Source organism: Cydia pomonella, chromosome 1 (assembly GCF_033807575.1).
Source record: "Cydia pomonella isolate Wapato2018A chromosome 1, ilCydPomo1, whole genome shotgun sequence".
Lineage (NCBI taxonomy): Eukaryota > Metazoa > Arthropoda > Insecta > Lepidoptera > Tortricidae > Cydia > Cydia pomonella.
The window spans coordinates 36,229,732-36,243,250 of NC_084703.1; the positions used below are offsets into that span (position 1 = coordinate 36,229,732).

At 37.4% G+C, this 13,519-nt stretch overlaps 1 protein-coding gene across 1 annotated transcript; it reads left to right on the forward strand.

Moving 5' to 3' along the window:
• The first annotated feature begins 145 nt into the window (after positions 1 to 145).
• LOC133521591 (COMM domain-containing protein 2-like) lies at positions 146 to 10,407 on the forward strand. Its single transcript, XM_061856633.1, has 5 exons — positions 146 to 468; positions 840 to 917; positions 1,060 to 1,142; positions 9,296 to 9,469; positions 10,075 to 10,407. The coding sequence occupies exons 1-5, from the start codon at positions 402 to 404 to the stop codon at positions 10,384 to 10,386; spliced, it is 714 nt and encodes a 237-aa protein (XP_061712617.1). The 5' UTR covers positions 146 to 401; the 3' UTR covers positions 10,387 to 10,407.
• The last annotated feature ends 3,112 nt before the right edge of the window (positions 10,408 to 13,519 follow it).

The following is a 13,519-nucleotide window of genomic DNA, read 5'->3' on the forward strand; positions in this document are numbered from 1 at the left end:
GAATTTTACATTAAATATAAAATGTATCCCATCTATACCTTTACCTTATGTGAGTTGAGGAGTTGAGGTTTATTTGTAGCACCAACTCTTGACTAATTTTTTCAATCAAAATCTGATCGTAATCGAATGGCTCATAGTCTCAAACAGCCCCGCCACTTCTGCCAGTGTAGTGCCATTGTATTATTTTTTTAAGGTTTTTCTAATTTGTGTTGTATTGATTTCTAATAAATACATAATTTATAGCATATTCACTGAAATCAATTAAGCTCAGGCCAATTGCTGTGCTATGCTATTCATAACTAACGTACCTGTGCGAACCAAGATTTTGTTTTCTAAATAAATGTAATGTTGCAGTAGTACCTAAAGGGTATCCATTAAATAATTGTTAATATTAAGTGAAGATGATTATATTTCTTAGCGAACTACAAAAGGACCATTTGCGGTTGTTGCATCAACACTCTACTCAAGGTAGGATTCAATATTTTATATATATTATTTAAATAGTTTGTAACAATTGTCCAACTTTTTATTTGGACTTAGCTACTTTTTCATTTCTGGCTAACATTAAAATGCTAACAAATACGCATGTTGATTTATTTATTTTCTATAGAATTTTGCAATACTTACTTATTTATACTATTTAATTAGTAGGTACAACACCCACTTTCAACCTTGAATATAAGTAAGTTTTATACAAATATGTTATTAAACCCAGAATACCCAGATCTAGTTTGTACGAATTGTAGAGTTTATCTAGTTTTTTTATTTAGTATAGTAGTTATTAGTTTGAATAATTTTATTGTTAGTTATAAGTTATAACAATTAATTTCTTTTTACAGTGTTGGTTGATTTTTGTAAACTTGCCATTGACTTTTTAAATAATGGAATCAATCAGAAGAAATACTGTATTGCAGCAGGTAAGAACTTGCAATAGTTGCAATTGAACAACAACAACTTGTAAACAAACTGATAAGCAACTGGGCCTAAAATAATACATTTTCATATTAATTTCAGCTTAAAGTTATATATTATTATTACTATAAGTATTTTTTATTTCAGAGAAACTTAATGTTTCATCAACAACCATACAAAATCTTGTCCATGCATTGACTTGCTTGATTGTCGAAGGATGTAAGCATAATGTAAGTGTATTAGCATTAGTCTACATTAGATTTTTTTAATACAACATCAGTGGCAATAACGCATATGGTCCATCTGGTTGTAAGTGATCACCGTAGCCTATGCACTCCTGTATTACCAGGGATGTCATCTATGTTGTTGCTGTTGTAGATTAAATTATTTTGAATAGAACTCATAATCAATCTTTTGAACGCTTTACTCACTTCTACTTCTTCTTTTTTTATATTACTCACTTTCTAACAATACCTGTCAATGACCGGCCTGGCCTAGTGGGTAGTGCCTATAAAGCTGATGGTCCTGGGTTCAAATCCCGGTAAGGGCATTTATTTGTGTGATGAGCACAGGTATTTATTCCTGAGTCATGGCTGTTTTCTATGTATTTAAGTATTTGTATATTACATTTATAATTGTCAGAGTACCCACAACACAGGTATTCTTGAGCTTATACTGTGTTACTGACTTAGTCAATCTGTGTAAGAATGTCCTATAATATTTATTTTCAACACACTTGCTCAAAACGGCGTTTTTATTCCACCGATTTTTGGCTCATAATTCTAGATATTAAACACGCGTGCTATTACAGTATATTATAACACTCGTGTTTTTTCATTATATTATCCGACTGAGTTAAGAAGGTAACTGATTGCTAATAATATGCATGGAAATGGAGACTTCTTAATTTGGTCGAGTAATAAAAATTTTTTAACCAACTAATAGATGTTTCAAATGTTAGTTCAAAGAGGTTTTATCACACCAAACATAATTTATGGATTAAATGTGAGAGTCAGAATGGCGGGTGTACCTAAATAAAATTAAATGAAAACCATACCATATTTTTGTACCTAATTTGTACTATTTAGTACCTCCTTTAAAAAAATTTGTACCTCACGGTACTTAAAGTTATCACCAAAAAACAGGTCACCCGCCATCCTGACAGTCAGAATGGCGGGTGTACTTTATTACGCTATGTTCCCGTGGTTATTGATAAATTCTATAAAAGCCAAATTTTTGTACCTTTTTTGTACCTTCCTGTGACCTGTTTTTTGATGATAACTTTACGTACCGTGAGGTACAATTTTTTTTAAACGAGGTACTAAATAGTACAAATTAGGTACAAAAATATGGTATGCTTTTCATTTGATTTTATTTAGGTACACCCGCCATTCTGACTCTCACGATTAAATTATCTCGTAAATTTCATTAATGAATAAACATAACATTTTATCGATTTGATCTCCATCCGTCGAATAGAAATACGAAAATTCAAGCAACTTCAAAATAATGTTTGGCGGGTGCCCACATTTGTGCAACGCAATTACTGCGATACGATTCTCTTTTAGGCCCCAATTCATTAAAGATACGACAAAATAAGCTTTATGTGTGGTATATAATTATAGCTCACAAATCCACCACGTTATGCCATTTTTTAGGGTTCCGTAGTCAACTAGGAACCCTTATAGTTTCGCCATGTCCGTCTGTCTGTCTGTCTGTCTGTCTGTCCGAGGCTTTGCTCCATGGTCGTTAGTGCTAGAAAGCTGAAATTTGGCATGGATATATAAATCAATAAAGCCGACAAAGTCGTACAATAAAATCTAAAAATTTAATTTTTTTTAGGGTACCTCCCCTACACGTAAAGTGGGGGTGAACATTTTTTTTTGCTTCAACCCTATAGTGTGAGATATCGTTGGAAAGGTCTTTCAAAACTAATAGGGGTCTTCAACAAACATTTCTTGATAAAGTGAATATATTCGGAGATAATTGCTCCGAAAGAAAAATAAAATGTGTCCCACCCCTCTAACTTTTGAACCATAGGTCAAAAAAATATGAAAAAAATCTTGGAAGTAGAGCTTAAGAAAGACATTAAATGAAAACTATAGCGGATATGATCAGTTTAGGTGTTTTTGAGTTATCGCAAAAAGTTTCCCCTTCATAGTAAAAAGACGTACACACACAGTTCATCCCTTGGTTAACAATCTACCATACTTTAAGCTCCAGTTTAGCTTATTGTGACGGAAGAGTAACTACAGAACCCTACACTGAGCGTGGCCCGACATGCTGTTGGCCGGTTTTTATTATTGTTTCGTTAGCATTTGTTTTAACGGAAATAAAGAGGTTGCAAATCAAGTAACAGAACTTAGTAACCATCTAGGTAATCCTTAGAGAAAATAATTAGGTTAATTACTGTGTATGGGTTTTCTACGTCGGTAATTAGAGTGGCCCAATCACTTTACGATCTTAACGTGTTATTTTCAACAGTTTAATATTTTCAATCAAGAATGTAGGTAATAAAGAAGTTACAACTTACAAGTAACTATTTTTGTAAATAGCAATAATAATTAAAAAAAAAAAGGAACCGACTTCAATGAGAGAGACTGGTGAAAGAAAGATTATTATACTATATTAAAAAATGTCTTGAAAATCTAGTTTACTACTACTTCAATCGCCAATCGTGAACTATGCGTCGTTGAAGAGTTCTATTCTGATCATCATCATCAGCAGTCCCACTTCATCAAATGTCATTTTTTTAATTGTAAATGCTTGATTTGTTAAAGAAAATACAAAAATCACTATATCTATGCCTTTAACATTTGAGGAGTTTTTCGATTCCTCATAGATTCTACCATCAGATGACACCATTGATACCATTTGAAACAGAGGTGGATTGTCAAAAAAAAATTGGTAGCCTCAGTAAAATTACTGCCATCTTTCGACACATGTTTAAAACTTTTAAAACGCCATTTGACTTTGATCCTTATTCTTTCACTGATATGTGTTAAATATCAAAAAGTGGCGCCATCTTACCGGGCATCGGCTAAAGGTAGTGGCGCCATCGCTCGAAACGATGCCGCCAAACCTTTGGCCTTTGATATGTTAGATGCAGTAGATGACCCCACTTTTTGATATTTAACAAATTTTACACATATCAGTCAAAGAAAAAGAATCAATGTCAAATGGCATTCTAAAAGTTTTAATAATGTGACAATCCACCTCTATGTAGTATTCGGGATTAGGGATCTAAGTAAAACCACCAAGATAGCTAGACCAAGACTCATTTATTTTTATTCAGTACCTACCGCACTTTACTCAACTACCCACATGTATAATTATGATATAATATATACAACATCTTCCCCCTTATAAATAAACATGCATATTTGCATAATCGGTATCAAGCTTAAAACACTCTTAACTTAAGCAGACAAATTTATCAAAAACCTTATCTCATTAAATGCATAACGGTATCTAAGTTAATAGTATAACCTATATATATATATATATATATATATCTAAGTTTAAATATTCACTCAACTATCGCTACAGCAACAAGTCACTACTTTTGTTTGCTATAAACTTTTACATATTGTTATTTTATTTTATTGAGGCTAACAAAAAAAACATTATTAATTAACATTAACATGCTGCGATATTTACACTGTTCCATTGTAAACCCTATTACATTGTACTAAGGTTCACTATAAGCTTATTACTAACTTGTAATGGTTTATATGAATACAATGCAACTGAGATTGTTTCCTCTTTCTAAGGACATTAATTACCAGTTAGGTATGTCTGTAAGGATATTATCATTACCTAAAGCAAGAAACAATGTATTACATTTTGAATTGTATAAGTAAGTTAAATGTATTTTGTAATTACATACTTAAATTGTTGTTTTTTTTTTTTAATTATTATTATTGCAAAATTCACCATTAATCGGCAACTTATACCTAATTAAGGAGCATAACTAAAACCTATCCGGCGTGCGTACTCGCCGGCCTGAACGAGTGTATCGGAAAGTGGAACCTTGATCTGTGATCTGGGGCTGGGGTCCACGGGAACTCTCTGGTTCCGGAATATGACCTCCGCCACACTCCTCCAAGTCATCATAGTTTTTTGGTATATTTGTCCGTGAACTGCTATTATTGTCAGTATTGTCAGTAGGCGGCGCCGGCGCCGCCGGTATAATCTGCTGCCTGTTGCGGCGGTATCGGCGGCCGTCCGGCGTGCGCACCCAGTAGGAGCGCGGCTCAGCGGCGGCGCGCTCCACCTGCGCACGCACCCAGCGCCCTCTGCCGTTTATCTCGGTCGGGTCTCGAATACGCACCTGCTCATTATTTTTTAATGGTTTTAATGCCCTAGTTCCTCTATTGTAATATTGCCTCGTTTTGTCATTCTTAATATCGCGACTGATTGCTATCTCTTTTCTCGCCGGAGTTTTAGGGGTCAATAGGCTACTTTTCACCGGTAACTTTGTATTTAATCTCCTACCAAACAATAACTGAGCAGGTGAGTATTTTTCTCCCGATATTGGGGTGTTGCGAAAATTCAACAGTGCCACGTAAAAATCAGTTTTAGTTTCTAGTGATTTAATAATCAAATTTTTGACCGTTTGCACATTACGCTCCGCAAGACCATTCGAACGAGAATAATGCGGTGAACTAGTAACCTGTTCGAAATCCCAATCCCTAGCGAACTCTCTAAACTCCTGCGACACAAATTGACAACCGTTATCTGATACCAATCTTTGCGGTATCCCGTGACGCGCAAACATGGGCTTTAAGATACCTATCACTGTCGCGCTTCTCAGATCCACTATAGTAGCCACCTCTACGTACTTGGAATAATAGTCGACCACGAGCAAATAATGTTTGTTCTTTACCTGAAAAATATCAGCAGCGAGCACCTGCCAAGGCCTATCAGGCTGGGCGTGCGGCGCGAGAGGCTCGCGTGGCAGCGAGGCGCGCCGCTGGGCGCACGTCTCGCACTCGCGCACCGCGCGCTCCACGGCGGCCGCCATGCCCGGCCACCACATCACATCGCGCGCTCGTCTCTTGCACTTCTCGATCCCGAGATGACCTTCATGCACCTTTTTGATCATTTCGGCCCGTAAACTACTAGGGATAATTACCAAGTCGTTCCGAAATACTACGTCCTCCACGACATGGATCTCATCTCTGACTTCCCAGTAAGACTTAGCTTTTTCAGTTACGATGCTCTTAGTATGCGGCCATCCCTTTCTGTAATACTCCATTACCTCGCATAAACTTTGGTCAATCCTCGTTGCCTCTCGTATCACCTGCATTTTATTGCTACTAAATGGTAGATTACTCACCAGAGTATTTATATGTAAATTTACCTCCTCTTGTACTCGCTGATCACGCCTACCGCCTAAATCCGTGGTCGCCCTTGACAACGTGTCAGCCACGTACATCAGTCGCCCTGGTACATAGCAAATATTTAATGCATATATTTGCAATTTTAATAACATACGTTGTAGTCTTATCGGTGTCTCGTTCAGAGGCTTTTTGAAAATAGCCTCCAATGGCTTATGATCCGTTTCCACCGTTACCTGAGAGTGCCCATAAATAAATTGGTGAAACTTACCGCAGCCAAACAGGATGGCGAGGAGCTCCTTTTCTATCTGAGCCCATCTTGACTCGGTGGGAGTGAGCGTGCGCGCAGCGTAGGCCACGGGCCGCCCGCCCTGCAGCAGCACGGCGCCCAGCCCGCGCGAGCTCGAGTCCACCGACACCGTCACCGGCTCGTTGGGCGAGTAGTACCTAAGTGTAGGCGCCTGTGCTAACTGCTGCTTAAGATCATTGAATGCTCTAGTGTGCACCTCATGCCAATCGAAAGTTACATCTTTTTTTAATAACTCCCTTAAAGGCTCCACCTTATCTGCATAATTATGAATAAAACGAGACACATAATTAGTCATCCCTATAAACCGTTCTAGACCTTTTTTGTCTTCCGGAATAGGCATATTCTCGATGCACTTCACCCTATCTGGATCAATACGAATTCCATTTCTATCAAGTATGTGACCCAAAAATTTTACAGTTTCTTGTGCAAACACACACTTGTTCTTATTAAACTTAACCCCAAACTCAGCCGCTACACGCATTACCTCCCCTAACCTCTGATCGTGTTCATCTCGCGTCCTTCCGTAAACTAATATATCGTCAATAAACACCTCCACGCCCTGTCTCGCAAATAATTTGTACATTATACTGTGAAATACTTCTGACGCGCAACTGACCCCGAACGGTAACCGGAGGAAGCGAAAACGCCCAAAAGGGGTTGCGAATGTGCAAAGTTTTGAGCTAGGTTCATCTAAAACACACATATAAAACCCTTTACTCGCATCTAACACTGAAAAATACATGGCACCCGAGATATTAGCCGTTATTTCATCAAGAGTGGGGAGTTGGAAATGGCTTCGCTTTATTGCTTTATTTAAATGCTGAGGATCCAAACATAATCGAATATTTCCATCCGCTTTTTCTACTATCACAATATTGGAGACCCAGTCAGTAGGCTCACTAACCGGCACTATTATATTTAACTGCTGAAGCCTTTGCAACTCCTCCTGTAATTTTGGCCGTAATTTAATTGGTATTTTTCGAGACCCTCTAACAACAGGCGGGACCGTTTCATCAATTGTTAACTTATGTAACCCCGGTAACTGCCCAATTCCCTCAAAAATGTGCTTATGCGACGCAATCATCTTACTAATGCAATTTTCTTTAATTTCATAAACACGCTGTATCAACCTTAATTGTACGCAAGCATCTCGCGATAACAAATTGTCACAAGCAGCGTTTAGCACATATATTTTTTGTCTAATTGTGACATCATTAAAACTTAAATACGCTTCAAAACAACCTATAACGGGTAAAATATGCTTACTAACCTCTTTCAATATTGAACTCGTCTTACATAATGATTGTTGATCAAATCCGGCAGCCACATAATTATTTATCGAGATAACTGTCACGTCCGCACCGCTGTCCAATTTAAATTGCACCCGTGCTCCGTTTACCACTATCCACTCGTACCAGTCCTTACTGTCAACGGTTCCGATTTCAATTCCTCTTATCATAAATTCCTCCTCTTCGCTCACTTCCTCTGCCGATTGACACGATAACTCACGCAGCGCATGATTTACAAATCCTGAAGACCGACAACATCTCGCAAAATGTCCTCTCCGATTACACTTAAAGCATATAACTTGCACAGCTGGACATTTGTTGTTGTCATGCGTGTAGCTACAATTCCAACATCGCCGCAAGCTCCGGCCGGCAGCGGGCGTCGCGACGCCCCGGGCGGCCGGTGATAGTGGCGGGCGCGGGCGCGCGGCGGCCCGCGGCCGCGCCACGACGGGTTCGACGGCGGCGCTCGGCGCAGGCGGCTCGCCGGCGCGCACGGCTCCGGCCTGCTCGCTCGCCACCTCGGCCGCCCTGCACCATGCTGCAGCTTCTTGTAACTCCAAATCCGACTTTCTGAGCATCCTCTCTCTCAGCTGACCGTCTTTTATTCCTCTTATCATTTGAGTCAATATTAAGCTATCCCTTAGATCCCCAAATTTGCACGATTTACTTTTCACTTTCAATGCCGCATAGTACTTGTCAAACTTATCACTTCCCTGAGAACACTCAAAAAACAGATGTCTCTCAAAGTTAATGTTTTTTGTTGGGTCACACCTCGATTCAAACTTTCCGCACAACACATCAAAATCGTCCTTTTCGGCCTCTTCAAAGTCCAATTCCTCATATATTTCACGCCCACTTTTACCGATGATGTGTAAGAATAACGCACATTTTTCTTTTCCCGGTGCCCTATCGCGCCCCGAAGCCACCAAATACCAATCGAATGCCTTTTTCCAATCACGCCAATTGTCCGCCATATTACCATTACCGCCGTCGCATAAGGGCGGGGGCTGTTGTAAATTTGCATAGCCACTATTCTGAGCACTCGACCCCGCATTTTCTTTCCCCGTCATCACTAATTAACCAAAACGTCCGATTTACGATTTATACACTGAGTTATTTACACCTGACACCATGTAGTATTCGGGATTAGGGATCTAAGTAAAACCACCAAGATAGCTAGACCAAGACTCATTTATTTTTATTCAGTACCTACCGCACTTTACTCAACTACCCACATGTATAATTATGATATAATATATACAACACTCTATTTAAAATTCTCTTTAGTATTTTAGGACTTAGGTACTCTTGGTCACTGGAGGCCTTGGTCACTTTTTTCGTTAATGACATTTAAGTATTTCTGTTTATTGTGTTACTTTATTATATTCGGCATCTTGTTTGTATTGGCATAAATATGGTATTCTGCATTTTATTTTTTACAGCTTCTAGAGGCGGACTTCAAGTCCTCATTGGCCATAGCAGGTTTCACGGAGGAACAGAGTGACGTATTAATTAAATTTTATAGTACAACGAAAACTGAATTATCACAGGCTCTGAACTTGCTTCAAGTAAAGGATCCAAATTACCAGGATTTAATATGGAGGTTCGAAGTTCAGGTAATCAACTTCTTGATTTCAACAACAATAGGGAGCAAATGAGTAGAGTCAGGCCAAGCTAACTTTGCAGCGATTGCGATAGCCCCGACGGTGCAAGTGTTATTTTAAACGCCAAACTTCTATGAAATTACGACTTATAGTTAACACTTGTTTTACATAGGGGCAAAGTTGTTGTTTAACCTGTCGTGTCGATTGATACCCGGGCAAGCGAAAGATTCCAAAATTGTTCGAGAAGTGGAATCTTGAGTGTTGCGAGGGTTTCAAAACACGAAGATTAAACTAACTTTGCTTCCGAGTGAAATGTTGCACCCCACCAACGCGAGGAAAATAGTAATAAAAAATCATCATTTTAAAGTCAAATGAATGTAACCATGAAATACGTTTTTTGAAATAAATTATGATGTGTTATGTTGTTTATGTAATTATACCAGCTAACATAAGGAAACAACTTAAAATTTGCATCTGAATACTTTGCCCCACCTGTGGATAAAATACAACTTTCTCATTCGTTTTGGAATAATCAAGAGGACCTTAACCAGGCGGTGTGGTGAAAAATAAACAATACCTACATTATCTACCTATACCTACGTATGTAACAATTTTAGGTAGCCTCAAGGATTAGCAAAGAAGAAGTGAGACCTACTATTTTAATGGATTTTGTGTTATCAATGCCTAAACCATTCGGCAAAAACCAGGACGATAAGAAGAATAACCAACCGACATATAAACATTATCAGAAAACCACAAATATGTCCATCCCGAGCGCCAAGACAGCCCGTCAGTGTCAACATTGCATTCAACACATCTTGTTGCAATGCAACTTGTCTAACCTCATGCATTTAACAAACAAGTTAGACTTGGCCTTAAAAGAATCGAAAACCCAACATGTGCGGAAGGTTCAGAGAGCTTTACAATAAAATTTACACATGTGTATACAAGGTGTTTTTATTTCCTTATATTCAGTATACATATTATGTAGTGTACGTACGTCGTCATTGTCATAATTACCCTTGCTCGAGCATACGGGTGATGTATCCAAGAAAAAAATCGCCAGTTCCCTTTTTCTTTCATACTCGTACCGAATTGAATTTTTTCGCTGTCTATACTAAGATTCTGCTAAGATTGCACCTTAGGTTTGCACCGACTTGGAAGTTGGAATAGCTACATACCATATTTAACTAAATTGACTTGCAGTGGCGGCAGACTTAGCGTAGGTAGACGAACTCTACAACGTTTAAAACGATAAATTATGACGTTTCAAAAATACTTATTCGAACAACAACATAATCTATTATATATAAAAGGATGCAAGTCTCACGACGCAACGCAGTTCTTCTACTAAAAAACTAAAAAGGTTTTGAGATGTAATGTATAACCAAGTCGGTTATTTGACAGACCGCATCAATATTAGACATTTTTTAATACATATGGCTTGTATCGCGTCCCGCCTGATGCAGCAAATTGAACACTCGGGTGAACCAAACCAGCCCTGGCCATATTCGCATAACCGCCAAAATTGAAGTTTGTCAATTGCGGGCATTTTTCTGTCATTTTAATTACGTATTAGTGCGTCTTAGTAAGAGTAAAAGAGAAAGATCCCCGCAATTTGCGAATTTCGGTTTTCGCGGTAGGCCCCCAGTTGAGGTACGCTCTCTGCGTAGGTAAGTAAATATTTAGATTGATAGAGATCTTTATTTGCATACCACTCATACCAGTATGATACAGTTATACATTTACCCTCTTATTCATAAACGTGTACTAAAGTTACGATGCTGCTAATAATCGTTTGTCCCTTTCCATCATACTGATACGTCGGAAAGGGACAAACGATTATTAGCGGCATCGTAACTTTAGTACACGTTTATGAATAAAGGGGTTAGTATTTACATACCTATATGTAAGCGTTATGGAATATGAAACACGAGATTCAAGTTTTAATAGTTTACAAGGTTCAACTTTTCATGATATAGGAGGCAAACTAGCAGACGAACCGCTTGATGGTAAGCGATTGCCGTCGCCCATGGACATCCGCAGCAACAGAGATATTGTAAGTGCATTGCCGACCTTTAAGAGCGGAGTACGCTCTTTTCTTGAAGGTTTAAAACCCGTATCGATCCAGAAATACCACAGGCTTGATAACTAACCTTATCAACGACTGATAATTTTTGTACCCTTATCTGCATAACGCGCATTGAAGTTATTAAAACACTTTAAAGCTTTTATCTGAGCAATGTGCGATCGGCAAAGAAAAATTACAAAATTTTGTTTATTGCCGGCTGGTTTTGGTTGCTCGTTGCTCATATAATTGTTATCACCACTAAGAATTTAATATAGCTCTATGAAGTCTACGAATTTGGGGGTAACGTTTAATTTAAATTTAATAACCTATTTGCTATAGTTACCTATTCGACAGCGAGTTATTTATTAATTTGTGTGTCATTGTCGCAATGCAACCGTCCGAAGTTGGATGGTTGAAACATACAATTGTGTGAAATATAATATCATAGCAGTCAATAAGAAAATGAAAATTAGGGGAAATTAAATGAAATACGGCTGGACCATATATATGTATACTTTGCGACAAACATCGTCTTATAGAAAAGTTTTTATGAATAACATGGCAGGTTTAGATGTAAAGCTTTGATTGGAAATAATAAGCAATATACAAAATTACAATATAGTACACAATTATATTTGTTTCGTAGGGTTTTACTTTATTGTAAGAATTTCCGCAAGTTAGTAAAAAGCCGGTTTTCACGATTTTTTTACTTCCAACATTATTTCAGTAAAGGTTACAGGGAATTTAGAAACAATGTCAAGTAATACAGAATAATTATAAAAAAATATCCAATATAATTGATCCACAGTTATAGTTTTCCCCTAATTTTCATTTTCTTATTGACTGCTATTATTACCTATTATATTGCACACAACTGTACCTGGGTATTTTCATTGTAGCTCGTACATAAATCACGACAAGGTGCAGTAGGTTCACAGAGACGAGTTTCTAGGTGTTTGTTAAGTAAATTAGATTTTCAAGACATTTTTTAATGTAATATAATAATCTCTTATTCATCGGTCTCCCTTATTAAAGTCGGTTTTGTTTGTTGTTGTTTTCTTAAAAATTATTTGTTTAACTTATCTATAAATAATCTATCTATTATTATTTAATATATTGAAGGTACATATTTCCTGCAATTGACCCTCCACATGACTCGCGCTTTGGTGATAACTTTTGACCTTCTTATATAGTAATATTGCAAGTTATCATGATACCAAAATCAGAATTATAGTGATTTCCATCCGCCACATGTAATCATTTTAGAGGCTAGGCGTGGAGCTATGTAAACATTGCTCATATATTGTTTGCATTTATTTATCATAGGATTTATACCTGCACTAAGGGCCTGTTTCACAAAGTCCAAGTAAAGTCCTGAATAAGCTACTTGCCACTTATCTGACGAATAAAATCATCGTTGGCACTATCTTCAAATAAGCTTAATTTAACTTAAGTTTTATCTGATAGTTAATTGATTCGTTGATTGGCTATCCAATACGTACTTTTACTTGGACATGGTGAAGCAGGCCTTAACTAACGTAACTTTTTGCTTAGCAAAAGGTAGGTACCACTGGAGAATTCCAGTTTCCGAGTTAAAGGCAGTTTAGTAATAGTGTCAACATTTCATTCCAAGTTTGACGAAATTTATTTTTTTAATACAGTTGCTCAAAAAGTGTTACTATAGATAACTGTTTAGCGTGCGGAAATTTGGTTTTCACGAACATTCCGAATTTATTGCATTTCACTTTTCCAATTTTTTTAAATTTATACATGTTCTAATTCATGACTACTTAGTGATGAGTGTTAATGTTAGTTTCCTTTAAGAGTCGCTAATTCGTAATGAACATGAAAAGTTGAAAACCTACTGTTATAGTAAAAATAATAATAAAGAAATATAATAAAAAATTAAAAAGAAAAGCAAAACTAAAAAACCTTCATTTCATATCTTAAAAAAAAGGGAACCGCCTTCAAAAAACTAACCCACTGAAAAG